This window comes from Lynx canadensis, chromosome B4 (genome assembly GCF_007474595.2).
Source record: "Lynx canadensis isolate LIC74 chromosome B4, mLynCan4.pri.v2, whole genome shotgun sequence".
In the NCBI taxonomy this organism is placed as follows: Eukaryota; Metazoa; Chordata; class Mammalia; order Carnivora; family Felidae; genus Lynx; species Lynx canadensis.
In genome coordinates, this window is record NC_044309.1 from 54,674,879 (window position 1) to 54,700,476 (window position 25,598).

Genomic DNA, 25,598 nt, shown 5'->3' on the forward strand with positions numbered 1-25,598 from the left:
GGAATCATCTATCCAGGAAATCACTATACCTTCCTCTCAATTTTGTTGTAAACTTAAAATTGCTCTAAAAAAAATATGTCTTTAAAAATAAAAGGGTAATCATATTCTTAAGATGACAGTAACAAAATCATGTCATATATTGTAACAAAGAGCATGCTGTTTGGAGGAACAAATGTAGAAAATGGAGTGAGATGATCAAATTTAGGAAATTTTATGAGGGGGGAAGAATTATTTGAAATATTGACTGAAATCTTTCAGAAGTCACTAAAGAAATAATCCCAGAAACAGAAGCACACTAAGATAATTTTATTTGTTCAAGGGCTCATATTGCAAGCACTAAACCAAGCATGGGCTTTGATTCTGTGAGCCCAGATTCACATATTTAGCAGGATAAAAGCAAACTGTGATCCATGTATACGGATGAAAAACTAAAGGCTCACAGCCAATCACATTGTAGTTTTAAATTTCTATAGCTTAGAAGCCAGAAGTCACAGGTCTTTTAGGTCTTTCTGGATGTCCCACAAAGTATCGGCACTTTTCTTGAGCTGAGCCACCTCATCATCCTTCAGCTTCTGGTTGATAACACTGGTTAATCCCCTAGCGTTCAGGATGCATGGGAGGCTCAGGAAGACTTCATTCTCAATCCCATACATTCCCTGCCAGAACAAGAGAAATACAGACTAAGAAATGAAACCACAGATAAGAATGATCACAGATCCTATGTTTAAACAGAAAGAAATGTAGGAATTAAGATAAACACAAATTCATCCTTTAATTTTCAACACTTACAGGCCTATATTTTCTAAATACTTACATTTTGAATTTGATTTTATACAAAGAATATACAAAATAAAGGATAAAACTAGAAATTTCTAAGAAAGTAGTAAGTACTTTATTACATTTATTGACACATCCCTCTCTGCTTAGATATACTTTAATAAAATTTCATATATGTCTTCACATTAAATTGCACTCTAATGTGTTTCTTAATGGGCTGCTTTTCATGAAATCCTAAATTTTTAAAAATTATTTAGTTCAGGAATTTCAGATGATAGCTGACCAAGAATAAGTAATTGGAAGTAATTGGAAGCCACTCAGAGGCAAGATTTCTGCAACATCCAAGAGTTGCTTAAAAAATAGTACAATTTCCAAAATACTTTATCAGTTTCTATAAAGCAATCAATTTATTCACAGGGTTAATTTAACCATATAACTAACTGGATTATTTAATTATATCAAACAAGTTACTTTTATATATATTTTTAAACTTTTAAAAAAAAGTTTATTTATTTAATCTCTACACCCAACGTGGGGTTCGAACTCACAATCCCAAGATCAAGAGTCACATGCTCTCCCAACTGAGCCAGCCAGGTGATCCTATTTTTTAAACTTTTAATTCCAAAATTTTTGTATAGACAGGGTACTTGGGTGGCTCAGTCAGTTAAGCATCTGATTCTTGATTTTGGCTCGAGGTCATGATCTCACAGTTTGTGAGATTGAAACTTGTGTTGGGCTCTGTGCTGGTGGCATGGAGCCTGCTTGGGGTTCTCCCTCCTCTTTCTGCCCCTCCTCCACTCACACTCTCTCTCTCTCTCAAAATAAATAAACATTTAAAAAATAAATAAAAACACATTTTTGAACATACATCAAAATAGAGATAAACAAATTCCAAACATGCACTCCAACTCTGAATGGAGTTATCAAATTTTTGCCATACTTATTTTAAAGTTTTGCTATAGTATTTAAAAAAACCACAAACACCTGATACCACATTTTACCACTAAATACTTCTATATCTTTCTCTTTTGCATATTTCTTTTAATCTACTGCATTTTCCTCTTATGTTTTCACCCCTGCCACTAACTTGTGGAAAATGAATCAGTTAAGTCACACAATGTTTTAATACAATCTTAATTTCATTGAAAAATAATCATTTTCTACTGAGGTATATCATAGCTTTTAAACTGAACTAAATTTGCTAAGGTATCAGATACTGCAAAGGCAATCTATAGATTAATATGTCAACTTGAGCTATTATACATTTTGAGAATGTGTCAAAAAAGATTCACAGTTAATATTTAATAACAACGGGAAAAAAAGAGAAATTTCCATAAAACTTTTGAGATTCAGAAAAAATCAGAGACTATCTTGTCCTTCTTTAAATAAATCTATTCATAGAATATAATACTAAAAATTATATTATATTTGTTAGTTTCTCTTACCTTCACCATTGTTGACACTGGATGAATCCTGGATAGATTTTTCAACATGGATTCAATGAGATCAGCCACACTTAATCCAATAGCCCAGTTGGTATATCCTTTTAGCTTGATGACTTCATAGGCACTAAGGAAAGAAAGAATCATAAAGAGATCATTGAAATCAGACTTAATAACTACTGAAACTGGACTCTGGATTTGGCTTCTGCTCTGTCTCTTATTAACTGTGCAATCTTCAGTAAACCTTTCTTATCTCAGTGTCCTCTTCTATAAAATGAAGATAACAATGGTATCTATTTTACAAGTTTGTTAAATGACTTAACATACATGTAAAAATGTTTAAAGTTATAAACACTACCTAGAAGGCTCTTATATGAATGTTTCAATAAATTTAAACAGCTTATTATATGCATGAATATTTACAAAGTCACAGTGGTAAAAATATTTTTTCCAACAAGTTTTCATATTCATAAACATAAATATTCCCAAAGTTATTAAGGAAATCAGGAAACAATGAAAATAAAAGGACCTTCATATTCCAAGGACAAAATATACCTTGATTTTGAGGTCCCACTTACTGTCACCTAGAATACTATGACTAACTAAGGTAACAGCACAGTGAAGACAATACCTTGCTTGGCAATTTTCTGAGCTTAAAATTTACACCTTGAAACCCACAATGGCTCTGGTCATGGTGTAGCAGGAGTAACCAAGATTAGAATTTAGGAAACTGGCATTTAATGCGATCACTGGCTAGGAGACCTTGTGCAAGTTATATTACCAGGGTGAGTCCCAGTTTTTTCATTTGTAAAATAAAGGGATTACGTTAACTGAAATGCTAAGTTTTAAATAATCTTTTCACAGTTTTAAATAATCTTTTCCTCCAAAAAAAAAATCATTACATTTAAACTAAGCAAAACAATTCCATGTTTGAGAAAGTCTTGTAGCAATTCTCTGCAAATAATAACAGCCAACATTTATTAAATGCTCACCAGTGTTATGTATGTGTTTGTGACTCAATTTTTATAATAATTCTATTACCATATGACTTTACAGGGGACAAAACTGAGATTTAACTTCAAAGTTAAATGGCTTGTGCAAGACTGTAGTTAGTGCCAGTGTCGTGATTTGAATCCAAGCTCATAATCCTTTACTCTATTCCAGAATGAAACCTTATTTTATAAGCATGAAGGTCACAGAAGGGAAGATGGTTAGTTAAAAAAAAAAAAAAAAAAGAGAGAGAGAGAGAGAGATAAAAGAGGGAGACCTCTTTAGTTAAGTGTGGAAAGGTAAATACAGCACAGCTTTCATACTTTTAGCAATCAATCAGAAAGCATTCATTTTAGGCAATGACAAGACAGTGTCCAGGTTCTAGGTAAAGTCAACGTTATTTATCGATAAGAGACAATTGGGAAGCCTTTCTCCCTTCTCACTTGTTAATTCCACATTTTGCTCCTGTTCCCTATAGAACAGAATTTCTCCAGAAAAATATTTGCTTTCCCTAGGGGGACTTATATGGCAGCTTAATTTTATCTGAATAAAGATGAAACTAACCATTTTAAATCCACCCCTCTCTACTTACCTTTCAACCACCATCTTATGCACTTCCTTCCAATTTTCACTGTCATTGTCCGTTCCCATTTCTGGGTTCAGTTCCTGCAGAGAAACGCCTGCCACATTCACTCCACTCCAAACAGCCACTGGAGAAAAAGGATAAACATTTCATAGATTTCTGACACTATTTTAAAACCTCTTTTCTTCTCTTAGCTCAGATTTCACCTCAGAGGCAAGTTAGTGAATTCCCCCTGAAACTGCTCCCAAGACAACTGGCCCGGTAAACTTTCCCCCAAAGGCAGACATGTGCTTTCAAACAGCCACACATTTGACATTTCAACTTTCAACCATTTTGGTGCAACACAGAATTATTGTGTCATTACTTACAGAGAATATGAAACTCCTTGCCTCCCTCTAGGTTTGTGAAATCACAATGGGTTTCAGTTCAGGACTACCCTAAACTTCAGATTTGAGAAATTGTTAACTTCCTACTTATTTTTCTTACATAATAAACCTCTTTCTTCTGGAGCAAAGTTTAAAAAAAATCCTATGATAAGGTCCAAATATACTCTAATTATCTCTTTTCATGTCCCAACTTTAGTCCATCCCTTGAACGAAACTCCATGTAACCACAGTGAATTTTTCTGGTCCTAACTGGATCAAATAGTTCCAGGAATGCCTCCAGAGGCACAGCAAAGGTCTATCAGTGACTGACTACATCTTTTGGAGGGCTTGATGCATAAGAACACCCTTACCTGTGCCAGCCTTACCTTTACCCAGCCAAAAGTATATATTATATTAAAGAGGTAGATGAACAAAAATGAATGAGGACGTGTTCTGTGATGTCGACAAGCTCAGAATTTACTGGGAGAAGCAGGTAAAGGAAAGTAAAGCAATGGGATGAGCTATCACGGAAGTATGGAGAAAGGATAATAAAACATAAGAGTCTGCTTTAATTTAAGGATAAAGGGTGTCAGAAAGGGCTGCAAAGGGATGCCTGGATGGCTGCTGGTTGAGCATCCGACTCTGGCTCATCTCATGGTTCGTGAGTTCGAGCCCCACATCTGGCTCTCTGCTGTCAGTGTAGAGCCCACTTCGGATCGTCTATCCCCCTCTCTCTCTGCCCCTCCCCTGCTCAAAAATAAACATTAAAAAAAGGGGGCTACAAAAAATAAGCATTTGAAGAGGAGCTTGAGAAATAAGTATGGTTCCTCAGGGACCTTTGGAGGAGAGCACTGTAAACTCAGGAAATATGAGCAAAAGCATGGGTGAAGTCTAGTATGGCTGAAACTAGCTATGAAGGGCAAAGCTACCCATGCCCAAACAAGACTCCCTTTTAAGTCCACCACTTCTGTGAACTCAGGCTAATTCTTGGGAAAACTAAGGTACTCTCATGGCTTTTGATGAAACTATGAAATCTACATAATCAATGTCAGGGTTGTACACAATACAGGTCCAATGTGGAAATAGAAAAAAAAAAGTGTTTCAGAAAAAATGACAGTGATGAGTGAATAGAAGACTGGATAGGAGTCAGAAGCCATGATTCTACTTTTGGATATGCCACTAACCGCTGAAGGATCTTTAATAAGCCACTACTCCTGCTTTGCCTTATCTTCTTCATTATGATGCAAGCCTTAAACTGTAGGACACATACTATCACTTCTAGATGTGTGGTTCTAATAACCACACAGTATAATAACTAGCATTGATTGAATTTTCACTGTACACTAGAGAGTTTTTTATATAGGCTGTAAATTCAAGCAAATCCTTGGATATAAGGAACTCTCGAATGAAGTGGTACAAGGTGCCTGAATAATAATTAGCATGATTATATAAAAAAGCACAAATACAACAGTCACAAGTCCAAATTCTTACACCAAAGCAAATGCTTAACTAAAATCACATTATACTCTCACTAAATTCAAAAGAAAATTTATACCTTAACCTTTTAGGGAGAAAATAGTTCCTTGCATATAGGGCAGATATGAATGTAGTAAAATAAAGACGATCATCAGTATTAAAGTATTGTGGACACTTACAGTTTTACACCATTAGTCTACACAATGTATTTTAGTTTAATAGGCTTAAAAGTTATAAGATAAAATCAGAATTGTTCATAAGTGTTTTTACATCAAATTGTTTGGAATAGAAATATCAATTCATTTAAAAATGTTTTAAGTTTATTTTTAAATTTTATTTTACTATTTTTTAAATTTTTAATTAAAAATTTTAAGTTTATTTATTTTGAGAGAGACAGAGAAAGTGAGCAGGGGAGGAGGGGCAGAGAGGCAGAGAGAGAGAGAGAGAGAGAGAGAGAATACTAAGCAGGCTCTGCACTGTCAGCACAGAGTCTAATGTGGGGCTCAAACTCACGGACTGTGAGATCATGACCTGAGCTGAACCAAGAGTCGGACACTCAACCAACTGAGCCACCCAGGCACCCCTATTTTTAAATTTTAGATATTTTTAATTTTAGATATATCTAAATTTTAAATTTAGAAATAAATTTTAGATATATTTTAGATACATATACGTATGTATATGTATATATACACACATGTATATGCCATATACATAGACACGTGTGTGTATACACATACACACACACACACACACACACACACACACACACACACACATATATATGGTAGGCACCACATCCAGAGTGGAGCTCAATGCAGGGCTTGAACTCAGGTCTCATGACCCTGAGATCAAGAGTTGGATGCTTTTCCGACTGAACCAGCCCTATTTATTTAATATTTCTGTATCCCATGGAACAGAATTATTAACTTAAATGAAAGGAGAAATATTAACTTAAAGAAATGTTTTTTTTAACTGTTTCAAAAAAAGCATTATAAAAGAACTGGAGTGCAATATAACTTTAATGTTGGTCTTTTTATAATGATTAATTTATGTCCAACAATTCTTTTTAAATTCCTAAAAACATATTTGAGATATTTACCAAATGATCTTTTACTACTTAAATGACAGTTATTAATGACTTATTAAAAATCAGATTTCATTTTTTTCCCTCATTTCTTTTTTTTCAAGTAGGCTCCATGCCTACTGTGGAGCTTGAACTCACGACCTCAGGGTCAAGATCAAGAGTTGGATGCTCTACCGACAAAGTCAACCAGGTGCCCCCAAATCAGGTTTAATTTAAAGCAAGATTTATTTTACACTATAGAATAGTACACTGGTTATGTAAAAGCTTTTGTTACCCATTTATTCCCCCTTCAATAAAAATAATGGATATAACACCTCTGTCCACTGAAAGGACCTAGAAGCAGAGACATACCAGGATCATGAGCAAACCTAGGAGATCTTGGTTTCTAAACACCATTCCTCTTCGAAGGAAACACGGCACATGCAGGGAACAGGGAGGTATAGCACCAATAAGTATAACACCAATATGGTGTACTTTACTGTCCCAGACACAAAGAAGTGCTCAAAAAATGCTGGGATATGTCAAAAAGACACAGGAGCGAGTTTGAAGAGCCTGTTACTTGCCTAATCTGGGACAATTTCTGCATTACGATGACAGCAAGAGAACATTTGTGGAATAAAATAAAAAAATATGAGTTCACATCTATATAAGTAAATGAACACATAACTGGGGAAGGTAAAGCTCTCTTTTACAGTAGAACATAATAAATAGAGAAGGAATGATTGAATATTGTGTCTGACAATTATAGTAACAATTTATTTAATAAAGAATTATCAATGAATATTAAACTTAAAAGGCAAAAAACTGATGAGGAATGTATACATATTTACCTAGTCACTATCAAAATATTCTCCTACAAATTACTTATTTGTAACATGAAGTATGTGAAAATAATAGAAAAATTAAACTGAAAAACAAAAAATTCAGAATGGCAAGAATAATACCATAAGTACACATAAGAATATTATGGATTTTTTCTTTACCACTTGAGTCGCCATGTTCTCCCAAAATCCATCCATGGCAGCTGCTGGGATGAATGCCAAGTTTTTCAGCCATAAGATAACGAAATCTAGCAGAATCCAGATTACACCCGCTTCCAATCACACGGTGTTTGGGCAGTCCACTTAGCTTCCAGGTAACGTATGTAAGAATATCCACTAAAAGGTTTAAAAAAAAACGTGACTAAATCAAAACTGATTTCAACTGCTACATCAATTATGGGGAGGAGCTTCCTCCTCCCCAACTTTTCCAGCCTTCAACTGAGATGCAGCCAGAAAGATGTGAACATGGACTTTACCGAGTTGGGGGATAATGGAGGTAAGAGAGAACCAGATCGTCCCATAAATTTCTTCCGATTGTAATGTTCCATGACAGTAATAAATGTCATCGTAACCCAAAAACCATGGGTTACTAAATTACTAAGACACACTACTACACATTTTCCTGGGCACAAAATACTAATCAGTAAGCAATTGTGATAATACAAGGGATTTACATTTTGTAGTATTTAATGAAAGGACGTCTAGGATAGAACTTCTATCCTGATGTGGCACAGCCCTGAGACTTCGTAGAGTAAAACTTACTGGTCTAGACAGGAGCACAGCACTTACAGGCTAAGCTGTCAAAAGGATAAAATGTGCACACAAGGAAGGCAAGAGGTTAATCTTGCAATCTCCACCTCCACACATATATAGACCTTGGTTATGATATTTTAAGGTCATTTTGGATGGGATATTATAAACTCTTCCTTGGCAACTTTGATTGGGTGGGAGTAACTCTCTGGAGAGTTAAGACTTTGAAGCTATACCTGGAAAGTTGTATAACCAGTTAATAATGTCTGCGTTAGGCACAGGATGCAGCAACTTCCTGAGTGCCAGCTATCTGCTACTCCTGTTCCAAGCCTATCTGCCACTATGTACTTGCAACAAGTTTCATATATAAGAGTGAGCTATTTAGTAACCCCCATCCAGGATTGCCGACAATAATACTAATAGAATCTCTATCCTTGCTGATTCCCAAGTCTCAATATTCCCTAAGCCATAAGGATTCCCCTGGTTCTTATTCACAATCTTTTTCAATGTGAACTGTCAGAAACCATTGGTTTTATCATTTTATCAATGTATCTACTATGCCCACCAATAAACAGTATGTTTGGTGGCAAATTATAGACACAAGTGTGAAACAGAGAGTGGCTTCTGACTATTGAGATGAAATAATGCAATTCTTTCTAACCAGAAGTTTTAGTTCTCTCTAACCAGAAGTTTTAATGTTTACTTTGCAAATGTTGATTTAACGAAAAAAGCAAGTAACATTTGGCATTAGCATGTATTTGTCCATCAAGATAGTCTATTTCTACCTTTAAAATTAGACTGACTAATGGCTTTTAAGCTACTCTCAAATTCAATGCCACTAGAACACACTTTTTGGCCAGCAGAAGGTCAAATATGCTAAAATGTTTCTTACAAATAGAAGCCACCTTTCAATGTTTCATTACAAATCCCAGGATAATCTTCCTAGAAAATTTAAAAAGCTTCTAGACGCTGCAACAAACTCTGATGAAAGAAACAGATGCAACTGTTTTATACAGAACTCTTCTCACAGTTTTAAACATTTGGCCTCGGACTCTGCCATTTGTTTTGAAAACACTAGTCTTTTGTGGTCAATAACAGAAGACACAAGTATTACTTCAAGAATTGATTCTGCTAGTCAAATACTAGAACATATTTTTTTAAGCCAAAAAACAAAATAAAACAAAACCCCAAGACATTTAACTTAACAGGAATGAACCTGAAGACATCACTGTAATAAAATACCTGGATTGGAGACCACAATTATGATACAATCAGGACTGTACTTGACTATCTGAGGAATAATGAATTTGAAGACATTAACATTCCTCTGCACCAGGTTGAGCCGGCTCTCCCCCTCCTGCTGGCGGACTCCTGCGGTTACCACCACAATCTTAGAATTCGCAGTCACAGAGTAATCTTGAAGAAGAGGAGGAAAAAGAGAAGGTACTTTAATACAATTCTGCATCAAAATACATCATATATGAGATACTCTAGAAACTGAACATACAGAAGCTTCTAGAACTTATATAAGAATTACGTATGCAAGAATTCAATATTTTAAGGATTTGAAGTCCGATGCTCAAGAGAAATGACTTCTTCCTCTTTGAGCTATGTAGAAGCAATCCAACTGGCTCGGAGAACGGACCGGGGAAATAAAGAAGGCCTTAAATTATGTTTCTGGCTAACAAATTCAAAATGCTGCTGTTGACTTTAGAGAATATTAGATTGCTAGTAATTTGATAAAACAGGAACAGCGAGTCCAAAGTTCAACAGGCAGCCCTCCAACAAAAAAAGGGACTTAAGGACACTTTTAGGTTTGTAATGTTAATCCAATCTATGAAGGGGAAGGAAGGCAGAGAAACTAATTTGTCGTTGGCTGGAAACTAATTTCTAATACTCAATATTTTGAGGAAGCCTATTCACTTTTAGCAGCTGTGTTTCTCTGGAGAATATTTTCGTCCTCAAGGAAGTGTGCCACACTTCCCAAAATGTAGACATTTTGACCTGATTGTGATCATTAGATTCAATAGCTATGGTTGAGTCACATCATAAACTGTATTGCTATGTGACTTTTGATGATTATTAATATTTTTATCAGTTTCCTCTTATAACAAGGAGGTAATAAGATCTATCTCTCATAGGCTGGTTGGGAAAATGAGGTAAAATGTGATATTCAAAAAATTCACAGTACCCAGACACTAGTAATTCAATGAAGAGCAGCTATTAGTAATAGAAATTATTTTGAGGCCCACATTTCTGTCTTTAGATACTGCTATGGTGGCAATGTCACTGCATACATGTGTTAACCCAGAACAGGGACAAAATATTAATTTTATTTTGCTTCTTCAAAGCACTCCAATTACTCTGTGCACATATTTTTGGGGGTCTAAAACATTCTTGTTCTCAGATACACATAAACAAGCGTTATGATACAATTTCCTAAAATGTTATGCATCAGATGTGTGGAAATCATGTGGGAAGAATTCATAGAGGTAATACTTGCGTTTGTCCTTGAGGATGAATTGAACTGAGAAGGAAAGAAAAACCACCAACACTAGATTCAGCAGGATAGAAGAGTAATTTTATATTAGAGTAAGGGCATCTATTATTAGATCACTTTGGGCATGAAATGCAACTACCTTTATCTGCCACAATTTTAGGTGTCTGAAGAAATAAGCTCCCATGTTGCAGATCCATCATTTCTCCTTTGAGTTTATCTTCCAAAACATCCACAAGGGCAAGTTCATCAGCCAGAGACTAGAAACACAAGAACAGGCGTTATAACCCTAAGCCATTTGAGGGCACCTCAGCAGAGGCGCAACAGGGACCTTTTAAATGGCTAAGTACCAAGTGTCTAAAAACCCTGAGAATTCTACCATGGAGTTAGGTGTGCTCTTTAAACTGCATGAAAAAGTCTTGAATTATGATTATTAAGATTTAAAACATTGATTTTTCTAAATTTTACCTTCTAGTACTCAACTAGGATTCAATTACCATGATACAAATCACTTTAAGCATATGTAGACAAAGATTCCTCATGAAACCAACAGTTAAACAGTAGTCTTAGAATATACAAGACTTCCCATTAGTGAGGGGTGGTGAAGATTCACCCAGACCCAGAAACAACCCTGGGCAGTGTCCATCCCTAAAGTCACCTCCAGTTTGGAGGGTTTTTCAGAGGAAAAATTTGGTTCAAACCATCAATAATTTGAGCATAGAGTAGAATTTGAAGCCCTGGTTGGAGCCTGAACTCCCCAGGTTGTCTTGAACTGACCTGTCATGAGGGGGAAAGGAAGAGGCATCCTATGGATGGGAGGGTCCAGGAGGAGCAGATTCTCCTGTGATCAACCCAAACTTCCCCACTCTCTAAGCTCTGTTTTCTATTCCAATTGTCATCCTCTGCTACTCATTCAAAATAAAAGTCTAAGTCAACAAATATACTATCTAATCTTGATCCAGTGTCATAATTTTATATTCCATAAAACGTTTTATATGTAACATGTTTTATGTTTACATGTTCTCTATATCTTTACATGAAGAATGGGAGGAAACAAAGCCTTGGGTTATCCTTTTATCAAACATGTATGATATTTACTTTAGTAAGAACTTGATCTCTTCTTGGAAATGTAAGGAGGGGGGAGGTTGTCAGTCTAGATGTATCCAAACAACCTTTCAGCTTTCAAATTTGTGAAACCTTTGTAAAAAGTAGTTATCCCTCCCACCAAAATTAACTAGAGTCCTTGCCTTTACTGTCTTCAGGGCTGTTAGCAAAAGAATTCGCTTAATATGATATATCAAGACTGAAGCCCACTTAAAAATGCAGATACTGCTTCTAAGGATAGTGTCATCAGATATACAGGAGAGGGGTGTTGATAGTGAAAAGGGTAGGTAATTGGGTTCAGAAAGCACTTTGAAGGGAAAGGTAGAGTAGTCCAGGGTGGAACTCAGGGAGTCTGGAGGGCTGGCCAGCAGAGGGAGAAACCAGTAAGAAAACTTGACCTCCTTTAGTTTACCAGTCAAAGCAGGTCCTGCTCCCTGTAGAAGCCAACAAATGAGCACCGTGCAGTATCTAGAATCCCAGTGGCTTGCTAGCCTCAAGAAGTGAGTTATAATAGGCTTGCTTGTGAGGGTTTCTGAGACTTGAACCTCCCAATGTGTTAATTCCAAGCAACAGATTGACTTGCAAATTTATGAAGTAACCATTTTGTGAATTGGGGATTACTGAGCAACTATATTCTCATTTCCACATCTATCAAATACTGGCATTGATTGGTAGCAAGTTTTATTTAAAAATAGGTTTTGATACTTTTTAAATGGTTTTGTTCCTCTGCAGCCTCTGACAAGATCCCACAAACCCTCATTTGTGTTTTTTAAACCTTAAATCAATACATTATAAATTAATAATAGCCATAATATTCTGTCAAAGTACTAAGCACTCGGAATATCACTTTTATTTTAGTAACACCACATGTGTGCTGCTAAAGTCAGCATGGCAAAACAATTTCGGGCTTAAGTGGAAAAGGATGTCACAGGATCTCAGATCCTGTCTTTTGTTTCAGCCAGTGGGTGTAGAGAACTGGCTGAGAAGCTCATCCTCAGCTGGCAAGGAAGGAAGAGATGCAACACTTGAAAAAAATAATCGTAGCACTGAATTTAGCTGCATCTGCACGACTGAATATCCTCCGAGTGTGGGGGCAGGCAAAACAGAAGATATGTGACTAAGTACCGACCCTTGTTGGACTGAAATAAATCTCCTTCTGTGTTCATACACAGATTTCCCCCGCTATCATAAAGTAGAATGTTCTATCAACACTTTTGTAAGCAGAAACGGCATAAAACAGAAGCAATTACCATTAACTTATATGGGGAAATTTTGAGAATTCTCAAATCCCAAAATAGCCTCTCTTAGGCTTTTATGATACCTCAGGACACATTTTGCTCAGATGCACAGAATTCAATTGAGGTACAGCATAGATGCTCAGTTCAAAGCTGAGCAGCTTGAGGCTGAGATGCTGAGTGGGTGTGGTTCCCAGAGAAGGAGCTTGGTGGGGTCACTCACTGCTTGGGGTGTGTGCTGCCTCTGTAACAAAATAAACTGACTGCTTTTTGCTTTTTTACCTTTTTGAGGTAAAAGGGTTTCCCTCTTGGGATTTCGTTTGGTTAGCGAAAACAGCTACTAATGGAGGTCTTTCAGTAAAAGCAAAATGGCGGAACAGGAGCTTTCAAAAAGCAGGGAATAACCTGTAATATAAAGCCTATGAATTCACTTAAGCTGTTAACATATTTAAAATAGTTTGAAATAGCAAGGCTTAATTGCGAAAGCAGTAATCTTATTAAGGGAACAGGTCAGGTAGAAGGCAAGAACATCACTGATGAATCTGACCCTTTGTTTAACATACAACAAAAATACCTTTTAATCTAAAGTCCTGTGTGGACAGAGGTGGCCATATTTGCCTCTTGACCTTCTTAGCCAATAAATTACTTGCCATCAATGCCTTGGTATTTGATGGTTGCATTTTTACATTCAAGTCCTTAATCTGCATGAAATTTTGTGGGAGGAAAAGGTATAACTTTTTCCAAATAATGAACTAAATGGACAAGCACCATTTATTCAGTAATTCGTGGAATGCCACTTATATTATATTAATAAATACTGCTTGGGCCTTTTTCTGGGCTTTCAGTCTATGTTATTCATCGGTCTAATACAAGTACCAAATTTTAATGATGTCCTACTTTTTTTTTTTTTTTTAACGTTTATTTATTTTTGAGACAGAGACAAAGCATGAAGGGGGGAGGGTCAGAGAGAGGGAGACACAGAATCTGAAACAGGCTCCAGGCTCTGAGCTGTCAGCACAGAGCCAGACGCAGGGCTCGAACTCACGGACCGCAAGATCATGACCTGAGCCGAAGTCGGCCGCTTAACCGACTGAGCCACCCAGGCGCCCCAATGATGTCCTACTTTTAAGTCAAGTCCTGTTCTCTTAAAACTACTTCACAATAGGCCTGTAACTGCATTGCTCCTAGGAGACTTCTCAGGCCGTAGCTGTACCACCAGAACACGGCTAGCTGACTGTAAGTGAGGAAAGATACTCCACGGCAGCTGAACACTGAGGCTAAGGGTTTATGATAACCTTGCGTGGAATGAAAGTTCTCCAAAACCCTGACAACATGATGCAGTTAATATTCACAGCCTCCCCTTGGCAGCTAACATGGAGAGCCTGTGATTGGCAGTAGGGCAGGAGTTCTATTTGGCAATAGAAGCCATGGAAAAGGAAAAGCTACGATTGAAACTTGACAAAATATAAGTGATTACTAGGAATAGCAGAAACATTTATTTTTGTGTAATACATACTTATTACTAAATGTGCCAGACATTATTCTACTAATTAGGAACACAGTAATGAACAAATTCAGCAAAGTCGCTTCTCTCATGGAATATCTCAGAAAGGGAACAGGAACTAAGCAAATAATTTGAGATGATTTCTAACAGAGGGTGAAGTTCTATAAAGACCATAAGGCAGGGATGCTTGGGTGGCTCTTTCAGCTCAGGTTATGATCTCACAGTGAGATCCAGCCTCACTCCACGATGGTGGGAAGCCTGCTCTGAATTCTCTCTGCCCCTCCCCCGTTCAAGCTTGCAGGCGCTCTCATGTTTCTCTCTCTCTCTCTCAAAATAAATAAAACAAATAAAAACATTTAAAAAAGACCATAAGGAAGGGTGATGTTAAAGTTTCTGCGAAGAGGGGGGCACCTGGGTGGCTCAGTCAGTTAAGTGTCCAACTTCAGCTCATGTCATGATCTCACAGCTTGTGGGTTCGAGCCCCACGCCAGGCTCATTGCTGACAGCTCAGAGCCTAGAGCCTGCTTCAGATTCTGTGTCTCCCTTTTTCTCTGTCCATCCCCCATGCACACTCTGTCTCTCAAAAATAAACAAATGTTAAAAAAAATTTACTGTAGTTGATGAATTAGGATCATTATTTAAAAATAAATGAATAAAATAAAGTTTCTGGGAAGGAAGTTAACTTGATATTGGATAGTCAGGGACTGCCTGCCTACAAAGGCATATCAAAAAGGAAGAAGTCAACATTGATGGTCTAGGGTAGAACATTCCAGCTGACAGAAAATGGAAGGAAAATGTTCTTTTTTTTTCTCTCTCTCTCTTTTTTAATGTTCATTTATTTTTGAGAGAGAGAGAGTGGGGAAAGGGCAGAGAGAGAGGGAGACACAGGATCCAAAGCAGGCTCTAGGCTCTGAGCTGCCAGCATAGATAGAGCCCAATGTGGGGCTCAAACTCACAAACTATGAGATCATGACCTATGCAGAAGTCAGACATCTAACCAACTGAGCCACCCAGGCACTCCTGGAAAAGGGTTTTAGAAATAAGCATGGTATTTTGGAGAAAGATGACAGATGGTAAATGATAAACTCAGAGATGGGAAAAGTGTTGCTAACAGTGTGTGAATGGTACCCCCTGGAGATGTGTGTGCTCTCCACCAACTTGCTCTGTGAAGTTTCAGATTTTGAGAACTGTATCCTGTGTCCTGTGAAGCTACTGGAAAGTTCAAGTACAGAAGCTACAATTTTTATCAAAGCTTACTACATTTAATATAAAGGCAATGAAGATGGGGAAAGTGAGCAAAAGAAGCAAAAAATAACTTGAGTTTTTGGTGGTAATGGGACACTGTACTAGGGAGCCTCAGTTGCCTTCTCAGGCCTAGCAAAGGTGTGGGCCTCCTCACCTCTCTATCTCTGATGCCGCAGCTTGGCTCACTTCCTGGGGAGAAAGCAATGCGTATTCTCTGTAAAGCACACCAGTCCAGTGATGGACTCAAAACCGGATCAGGAACTTACTATCTCTGTGTGATCTTAACCAAGTGGCTTACCTTTCTAGTTTGTTTCTTTCCAACTGTAATACAGAGATGGCAATGCCCCACCAGCTTTTGAGGAGTAAATGAAGTCATATATGAACCCCTGACAGAGTAGGCACCGTTCTTTTCATCTATTAAATTAGTGGCACTTATAATCCTTACCAACTATGAATCCTAATTCTGAAGCACTTTAATCCTCACCCACTAAAATGAGATTTAAACATTTTTAATTAGTAAAATGGTCTCTGAATAAAGGCAGCCACTCCTTCGTAGCATTGAAATTAGAAGACTCCTACTGTGTTAGCAGCTGGGGCTGTTCTCCCAAGCACTAGAACTGGGCCAAAGTGTTACATAACTGCAAACAGTCACAAGCTATTGACTGAAGGGGATTTTAAGTTTGCAATGAAAACCAGAGGTACTTTTCATGGAATGATGGCTCAGATGCTGTTTCCCAAAAAGTCCAAATTTTGCGATCAGCAGGAGGAAAGAAACATCTTGAGCTCGTATTTTACTAACACCTTTATGTTCTTAACTGCCTACATACTAGCACAGAATAAAAAGAAACTGGAGGCGCTATGGTCAAGAGTCCAGAGCCCGCATTCAAAATACATCTCTACTGGGGCAACTTGCGTTCTCTCAGGCAGTGCACCATGTGACTCTGATCTCCATGTCGAGGGTTCGAGCCCCACGTTGAGGGTAGAGTTTACTTAAATTAAAAAACAAAACACAAACACACCTCTACCTTTCGGCTCTATGACAGCAGGCAGGCTGCTTGATCTCTTTATACCTCAGCTGCCTCATCTGAAAACAGGATATGAACAACTCCCATTCTGAGGCTGTTGTTTAAAATGAGGGGTTTTATGAAAATACTTTCAATATGGTACATATTTGATAAATGTTTTAAAAGACATGTAAGCTGGAATATTTTTCATTTTAACTGGCATGAACAGTGAGCACTAAACTGTGATTGCTTCAATTCCCTGCAATTTGGGAAGCAGCCATCCTAATAACAGGCACCAAGTCAATACTACCTAGAAAAGTATAAAAGCAGAAAACCTTCATTGGTGTGTACTACATATTTTAGTTGTTTTATTTGATAATGCATACAATTGTTCCTTGAGAATTTAAGCTTTGCAACAGAAACATACTTGGCTAGGGTTGTTCGGGCAGCCTTCAGATATAACACAAAGGGACAGTGTACTCTACTGAAGGCAAAGCAGCATTTTTTAGGGAGGGCAGGGTTCCTACATTTAAGGCAGCCTTCAGAAAGCTCAAGGAATCAATCCAGTGAGGTGAATAAGAAAAGACCGCTTTCCTCAAAAGTCCTTGGAGACTAAAAAAAGCAATGGCCTGACCTACCTGGAGTATATATACGGGAAGCCAGACATCTATGGAGGTATATAGGGAAAAGTCTGCAGGGGTGGAAGGTGCTAACAGTATGACATCAGTGTTAAATCTCCTGATGCCGATAACCGTATTGATTATGCGAGAATTTATGTCCTATTAGGAAATGTACTCTGAAGGACTTAGAAGGTTATTTCTATAACCTCACCAAGTCCTGTGCAGATTATTTATTAATTATGTAGGGTAAAGGGACCTCTGCAATGGAGAAATCTTGTACTCATCACTTCAAACCAGGGCATCTTGGGCACTTCCAGTGATAAGACTAGCTGATCGTCACGTGCTGATGTGTGTGATGCCCCAAGAAGAAGATGACGTCACCTAATGATAACCCCAAAATTTAACCTGAACCTAATTACAAGGAAACATCAGACCAACATAAACTGATGGGCATTCTACAAAACTGACTTGCACTCTGCAAAATTGTCAGTGATAAGACAGACAAAGAAAGCTGAGTAACAGTTCCAAACTAAAGAAGAGTGAAGAGACATGTCAAGTATATAAAATATATGATTTGGGATTGGGGTGAAAACAACTGTAAGAAGCTATAAAACAGTTGGGAGAATTTTAACTCCAAATACTATGCAGTAGATAACAGTATTGTATCAATGTTAACATCCCTGAGTATAGTAATTCTATGGTGGTCACAAAAGGAAAGCATTCTCAGTAAATGCATGTTCATGTATTTAAAGGTGAAGTGTCATAAGGTCTATAACTTATTTAAAATTGTTCAGGAAAAAAAATCTTTTAAAAGATACAATAAAATCATGAAGTGCCTAAAGAGACTGTATACACAAGCTGAAATTATCATGCATGGTGTTCTTGAAATGTACCTTTCCCAGAATGCTGATGGCACATGCCATACCAACTTGTCCAACACCCACTACAGTGATCTTATTGTTTGGGATGGCTGCCTCTTCTTTTGCCACTGGTGCAATCAGTTTTTCCTTAAGACTTGCCATTGTGCCCTGTAAGAAAAGAATCAAAACATTATACATACACCCACATGTGAAGCCCAGATGGGAATAATCCATAAAATGTTACTGTTGCAATTCTGAACTATGGCATGGTTGAAAACTACCCTAATGACATTCTCCAACACAAAATCTATTTAAAGAACCATGTAGCCTGCTTAATAGAGAATTTCATTAAAACAAAAATTTCCATGAAGCCATAAGAATTTGGGTCCTTCTCTTCAGCCTGTGATTCTGTGCTAGTATTTAACAAGTTGCAACAATTTTGTCTTGTGGCTGTTCATTTATTGGCTGAAAGACATGAATATTTACATTTAGATTAGCCTACTTGTTTCCATTCCCCTCATAAAGAATTTATATGTAACTATGTAAACGGAATTAGGGTCCCATATTAACCCATATGTAAGCTTGGTCTAAAAGAATTAATGGCCAGTCATGAATATAATTCCTACTGCTAATGATTATTATCACTCTTTGAAGATAGGGAATGGTTCTTCTACTTTAAGCCTCACTTAAAACCTGTTACAGTGTACTGGACATCCATACAGTGATAGGAAAAGGGTGATGAATGTTTACGTAAAATCTTCAGAAATATTACTCTCAATTCCGCTTAGTGCACCTTGGAAGCTAACTGGAAGGCAGGTACACGCTTAATACATTTTCCTTCCAGGGAGTCACATTAGGAGAATATCAGCCTTTGAATTGTAATTTTGTTCCAGTCATTAAAAAAAAGAAAGAAAGAAAAAGAAAGGAAAATCTGTTGGAAAACTCCATCTGGTAACACCAAATTTATCTGTGACGTCAGATAATCAGGGGCATTTTCTGGATAACTAAAATGGCAAAAGTTACTGAAATAAACTTCAGTAATTGTTTGCCAGTTCTGTGGCAACTTAGGACACAAAATATTCTGCCCTGACTTCTTAAACAGAGAGAGAGTACAGGTCTCAACAAAGCCCTTTCTTCAGTGCAACAATCACTTATAATAGTAACCCATTATTATTTTAGTTTTCTCTTTACTTTTTATGCTAGATTGTCAGGTCCACTGTACCTATTTAACTATTTCAAACCGTGCCCTGCTTTCCAGTCTCCTTTTTTGTTTCACATCTGCAGTGGACTAAGGAACAACACCTCATTTAGTAACTGTATATGTTAAGTAATTGAGTTCGTAAGGCTCTAAGTTGGTATAAAGTACTTGAATTTGGAAGACAACTATGTGACAACTATTTTGTTCTATAGCTATTTTTCCTGCCCAAAATATTGTACCCCATCTGTAGGAACTACATTTAGTGATTATTTTGCAGAGTACATCTGCAGTTTTCTCACCGGTGCTAAAGAAAAAATAGTCAACCTAGTGCAATTGTCTCCACAAATGGATGGTCTTACAAAGAAATCCACACACGTCCTGCATTTTGAGCAGAATCTGATGAATACCACATCTTTTCTTGTTGAACACAGACACAAAATACTCATGTTTTCTCCGTTACATCTAGCTGGTTTAAGATCCTTGTATATAGAATCCAGTAAGGGTGGGAAGGAAAAACCCAGAAACGGTTGCTATATACAGATTAGTTGTTCAGACAAACCTTTTAAATTAATTTTGGAAACTTCAGAAACTACAGTTTAGAGACTGAAGCCAGTACATATTTTCTTTCAGATCTTGCTGGAGAAAAGTGCTTTAAAATTTTTTCCTTAATAGGAGTTATAAGAAATTAGAAGAAAATGTTCTCTATTATATATGCAGGTCTGTGCCAAGATCTGAGTGGTGGCTGCAAGGAAAAAGAATGATAAACAGGGTTGGGGTGCCTGGGTGGCTCAGTCGGTTAAGCCTGGGACTTCAGCTCAGGCCATGATCTCCTGGGCTTGTGGGTTCAGCCCCACGTGGGGCTCTGGAGTCTGGAGCCTGCTTCAGATTCTGTCTCCCTCTCTCTCTGCTCCTCCCCGGCTCATGCTCTCTCTCAAAAATAAATAAACATTAAAAATTTTTAAATAATAATAAAAAACAGAATGGTAAAGGGTAACAGTCGCTGACTCTTCGTCCTTTCCATCCCAACCTCGGGTCCAGCGCCTCCGCTGGTGGACATCCTTCCCACCCCCACCTCCTCCCGGCGCATATAAATCATTAGAAATGAGCCAATGAACCACAGCTTTTGGTTCAGGTAAAAAGGTCCTTTTTGGAGGCCACCCCTCCATTTTAGCCGGTTAAAAAGCCATGTTTTGCCATATAATTCCTCCACTAGACAAGCCCCAGCCCGCCCGCTCGCCCCCGCCAGCTCTCCCGGGGCCCTAATTGCAGCTTGCGTCGCTCGCCGCCCACAGGCCACCTCTTCCTCCCCGCGCGGGCCCCCGGAGAGCAGCAGGTCACAAGGGAAGGCGGCAAACACAGAGCTCCCAGGAGGTCTCTAGGGAAAATTCCAGCCCTTCCTTACTCTCAACACCCAAAGCTGGCCAAGTAAACAAAGCACCCGAAGCATGAAGAAAGGAGGCCAGAAGAAGAGAATAGGCCTGCATCGCCAAGAAGGCCTGGATCTGTGGCCGGGTGAAAACTGGAGCGCAGGGCCAATCCTTCACCCCCGTCCCCGCAAAAGCAGGGGCATTTGTCCATTACCGTGCTGGTGGATTCCAATACCCAGGCTGGAGGATTCCAATACCCAGCCAGCCCTCACTGTTGTCGGGTTCCCTCTCCCGCCCCTAGTTCCTTAAGCACGTGTCCGGGCTCCGGCCAGCAGCAGGCACTGGGGGTGATGCGGCCGCCATAAACCGGTCAAGGGCAAGCTGCAAATGCAACAAGTCTCTGCCCTGATACAGCGCAGGCTGGAGGCGAGCTCTGCGGCGGTGAGGACAAGGCCTGGGGCTCTGGCAGCCCCTTCGCTCTGCCTTCCCGTTCCCCAGCGAAAGGCACGGCCTGCCGCCCCGCGCCCTGGGGTTGAGCAAGGCCCAGGCCGGATGCTCAGGGCGAAAGGCCCCAGAAAGCGGCAGTCCTTCTTGGTCCTTCTCCCTAGTGTCGCTACGCAAGGACTCCCCTGCACGCCCCACCCGGTGTCCCTGAGCGAGGGCTCGGGGTCCTGGGCTGAAACCTACCAGAGAGAAACGGCTGTAAGGGTCGCGTGAAGAAGACACCGTCAGAGGCAAGCGTCTCCTCCGGCCCAGGATCTGCAAGGAGAGAGGAGGAGGCGGGGCCCACACGCCCCACAGCCTCTTAGCTTCCTCTATTGTGATTGGAAACCCGATCGCCGCCTACCCCTCCCCTCGGCTCGCTCAATCCCCTTCAAGGACAAGGGCTCCAGTGTGCTCACGCTCTCTCCCTCCCCACGTGAGGAGGTCACCTTCCGATGGCAAGGGCGGCCTCTGCTCTTTGCAGCCTCACAGTTTACGGACTCTTCAACACAGAAGCCCCGTTATTCCTGCAACTTGCCCATCTTTGGCTGTTCTGGACTCTCATGCTCTCGTTTGGATGCATTTAGTCCAAATAGAAATAAACTTTAGAGGACCGCCGTTCTTAGCCAAGATGTTGGTGGCACGTTCCCCTGGAATAGTATTGGTGCTTCCGAATGTTTTTTAAAAATAAAACTGAAAAAAAGAAAAGAGAGAGAGAAAGAAAGGCTGCATTTTCAATTTTCAGCTTTCTTGGTGATGAAGTTCATTTGCTACGACAATGACTACCCCCCACCCCCACCCCCACCCCCACCCCTCATCCCCAAGCCCCCAGTCTTAATTCAGGAAATATCCTTCCATTTCCTACTAGTTGGCTGACAAGATCTGTAAGGCCTGGTGCCTGCCTTCTGAAGTTCCTCTAGAAATGTACATCCTCTCAAGGGCAGCTTTGCCCTCAAGGAAAGATAATGGGGTACCATGCTTTTTCTCTGTTAGTCCCTGAGCAACTGCCAAGGCGAGTGTTATTATTCATCTCTGTGTCTTTAACACCCAGCCCAGTGCCTAGTACAATACAGTGTTGGTGAATGAATGAATGAATGAATGAGCAGTTGAAGGCATCCTGAAGATTTAGCTTCAGTTGTGTGTGTGTGTGTGTGTGTGTGTGTGTGTGTGTGTTTTAAAATGCTTTCAGGTTGGGGCGCCTGGGTGGCGCAGTCGGTTAAGCGTCCGACTTCAGCCAGGTCACGATCTCGCGGTCCGGGAGTTCGAGCCCCGCGTCAGGCTTTGGGCGGATGGCTCGGAGCCTGGAGCCTGTTTCGATTCTGTGTCTCCCTCTCTCTCTGCCCCTCCCCCGTTCATGCTCTGTCTCTCTCTGTCCCAAAAATAAATAAAAACGTTGAAAAAAAAATTTTAAAAAAAATAAAATGCTTTCAGGTTTAGCAAACACCCTGTGTGTGAAGGGAAGTTTTTTGTGTTTGTTTTTATGTAAATGATCATGAATCCAATTACTGCTTGCATTTCATTTTGTGCCAGGCATTGAAGGTACAAAGATGAATATAACACCACGCCCCCCTGAGATGCTCCCAGTTCAAAGGAGACAAGTAGGCAAATTCTTTCAATTAGACTACAATGTGATTGGTTAAAGTACAATAAAAAAGTCAAAGACAGAGGCCACTAAGAAAGGGGTCTGTCCAGATGAACTGAAAAATCTCCAACTTTCCAGGATTATAGCAACCAGTTCCTGGTCCAGTTAGAAATTCAAACTTGGGTAATGAAGGAGAAGAAGAGTTTGGTGGATAATCTCAAAAGTATTCCATTCACCTTGAATCCAAGTTTGAAGCAAGACTTGAAAATCATCCTAGAAAGACTTCTTTCTCACCTACTTTCTGAAACAATCTACATGTCCTGTAGACTTCTAAATATCTCCCTATTTTCTCTCCTTCTTGCCATCTCTATTACTGTGTGTGTCTTTGGGTGGAGGGAAAAGGGGACAGGAAAAAATAAGAAGAGGTCTCTATTTCTTTCCTCTAGCCTCATCTTCGTACCCTCACAATCAGTCATTTAATCTGATTGATCAAAGTGAGTTCACCAGTATGCAACTCTGGATACCAGGACAGCACGTAGTACCAGTCTTAAAGATTTTTGAGAATTACATAGCTAGATAACTTATTTTTAAATTATGAAGTGTGAGGGACGCCTGGGTGACTCAGTGAGTTAAGTGTCTGACTTTGCCTCAGGTCATGATCTCATGGTTCATGGGTTCCAGGCTCAGGTCTGGCTCTGTGCTGACAGCTCAGAGCCTGGAGCCTGCTTCAGATTCTATGTCTCCATCTCTGTCTCTCTGCCCCTCTCTTACTTGTGCTCTGACTCTCTCTCTCTCTCTCTCTTAAAAATAAACATTAAAAAAAATTAAAGTGTGAATTGTGAAAGACAATTTTATACATGCGATGATTCAAACAATATATTCCCTTAATGGGGTTCAGGACATGCTACCCCAAAATGTGGCACCTTGACATACTGAATATCTATCTTAAGCTGAAGAAGTGTGAGATAACAGCAAAAGTAGAAGGTCACTCTGACCTCCATCCACTCTTGCCCTTACCCTACTCCAGAAATCAGGAGATAAATCTCCCACGTGAAAGGTACCCTCCCTGTGCCAGGAGAGAGACATTCTTATCACCAGAAACAGAGATTTGGGACCCAGAAATCTGGTTAAACAATTCTGTTAAACTAACCTTTATCTTCCTAGTTACTTCTTCCCTATCTACTACCCCTTAAACCTCAAATCTCTTTGTCTTGTGAAATTCTTCACAAATTTATTGTTTCTTTGTCTGAAAGATATAAAAGCTTCCTGCCCTGATTACTTCTTACCATCTTCATTCTTTTGTGAAGGCTCCCATGTATGTGTAAAAAAAAATAATAAAATTTGCATGTTTCTGTCCTGTCAATCTGTCTCTTATCAGTTAACTTTTCCATCCTAGCCAGAGACCCTACCAGGGTCAAGGAAAACTTTCTCCTTCCCTACACCCCATATGATTCCATTCTTTAAGAAATCATTTAGAAGCTATATCCCAAACTCACTGAAAAATAAGCAAAATTAGGAATCCAAGAAAGGGGGAAGTTAAGGCATAAAGTATAGGCAGTATGGTATAATAAGAAAAATATTCGGTCTTCATCTGGTTCCCAGGACAGAACTCCTAAAACCCCTATAATTTCTTAAATGGTAGGAGTATCTTTTATTCATAACAAGACCTTTACAGCATACCTGAGTTTATGGTAATTGGTGATTTAACGTGGGGTCCCTACTAGCATCAGGCTGAGGCTGTTCTCCAGAAAGTCCAGGTAATTAGAAGGGGGCAATTTTCAGCTCATGCACCAACCTCTGGAATGGAGATTGAAGACTAAATCTATTAAAAAAAAAAAAAAACAAACAAACCAAAAACCTCTTGGACAAGATTTTATCAGATTCTGAGTTAGTAAACATGCTGAGAGGGTGGTGCACCCTAGTTCCATGGAAATAGAAACTCCTGCTTTGGACTCCTTCCTGGCCTCACTTATGGATCTCTTCATCTGGCTGTTCATCTTGTATCTGTTACAATATCTTTAATAATAAAATGATAATCTTGTATGTAAGTGTTTCTCTGAAGTCTGTGAGCTGCTCTGGCGAAATTAATCCAACCCAAGGAAGGGGTCATGGGAACCTGTGACTTATAGCCAGTCAGTCAGAAGCACAGGTGACAACCTGGACATGTGATTGGTATCTGAAGTAGGAGGGGGAGGACAATCTTGTGACACTGAACCCTTACTTAACCTGTGGAATGTGATGCTATTTCTACATAGACAGTGTCAGGAATGAGTTAAGTTTGTAGGACACCTGGTCAACGTCTGTTGAGAACTGGAGATTGCTTGGTGTTGTGGGTAACAGAAGCAGTGAATGCTAAGCTAGTTCATTTAGAGATAAAACTAAATAGTTCCCAGAAATTTGGTTATAATACTGAATGCAAAAGTCAAAAACCCATCCAAAGAGAAGATTATTTTTTTCAAAAAATATTTATTGAGACATATGTGACAGGCACTGTTTCAGAGATCAAGATGGACAAGATGCCCTCAAATGGTGAGTATATATCATGTTAATAAACAAGTTTGTAAAAATGGTAGAATACAGATTGTAAACATAATAATATACAATTGCA

The 25,598-nt window shown here is 39.0% G+C and overlaps 1 protein-coding gene across 1 annotated transcript; it reads right to left on the reverse strand.

The window, feature by feature from the left end:
• Nucleotides 1-283: 283 nt before the first annotated feature.
• LDHB (lactate dehydrogenase B) lies at nucleotides 284-21,710 on the reverse strand. The gene is made up of 8 exons (XM_030321914.1): nucleotides 21,613-21,710; nucleotides 18,394-18,528; nucleotides 10,931-11,048; nucleotides 9,534-9,707; nucleotides 7,704-7,877; nucleotides 3,802-3,919; nucleotides 2,223-2,346; nucleotides 284-656 (listed from the first exon to the last, which is right to left on the reverse strand). The coding sequence occupies exons 2-8, from the start codon at nucleotides 18,520-18,522 to the stop codon at nucleotides 489-491; spliced, it is 1,005 nt and encodes a 334-aa protein (XP_030177774.1). The 5' UTR covers nucleotides 18,523-18,528; nucleotides 21,613-21,710; the 3' UTR covers nucleotides 284-488.
• Nucleotides 21,711-25,598: the final 3,888 nt, after the last annotated feature.

Bases quoted from the DNA above. Each gene is read 5' to 3' on its own strand.
- LDHB (XM_030321914.1), bottom strand. From the start codon at position 18,522: ATGGCAAGTCTTAAGGAAAAACTGATTGCACCAGTGGCAAAAGAAGAG. The intron at 11,049-18,393 runs GTACATTTCAAG...TTGTGTTTCTAG, and splicing joins CCATCAGCATTCTGGGAAAG to TCTCTGGCTGATGAACTTGC. The intron at 9,708-10,930 runs GTAGTTGCATTT...CTCTTCTTCAAG, and splicing joins TAAAATTGTGGCAGATAAAG to ATTACTCTGTGACTGCGAAT.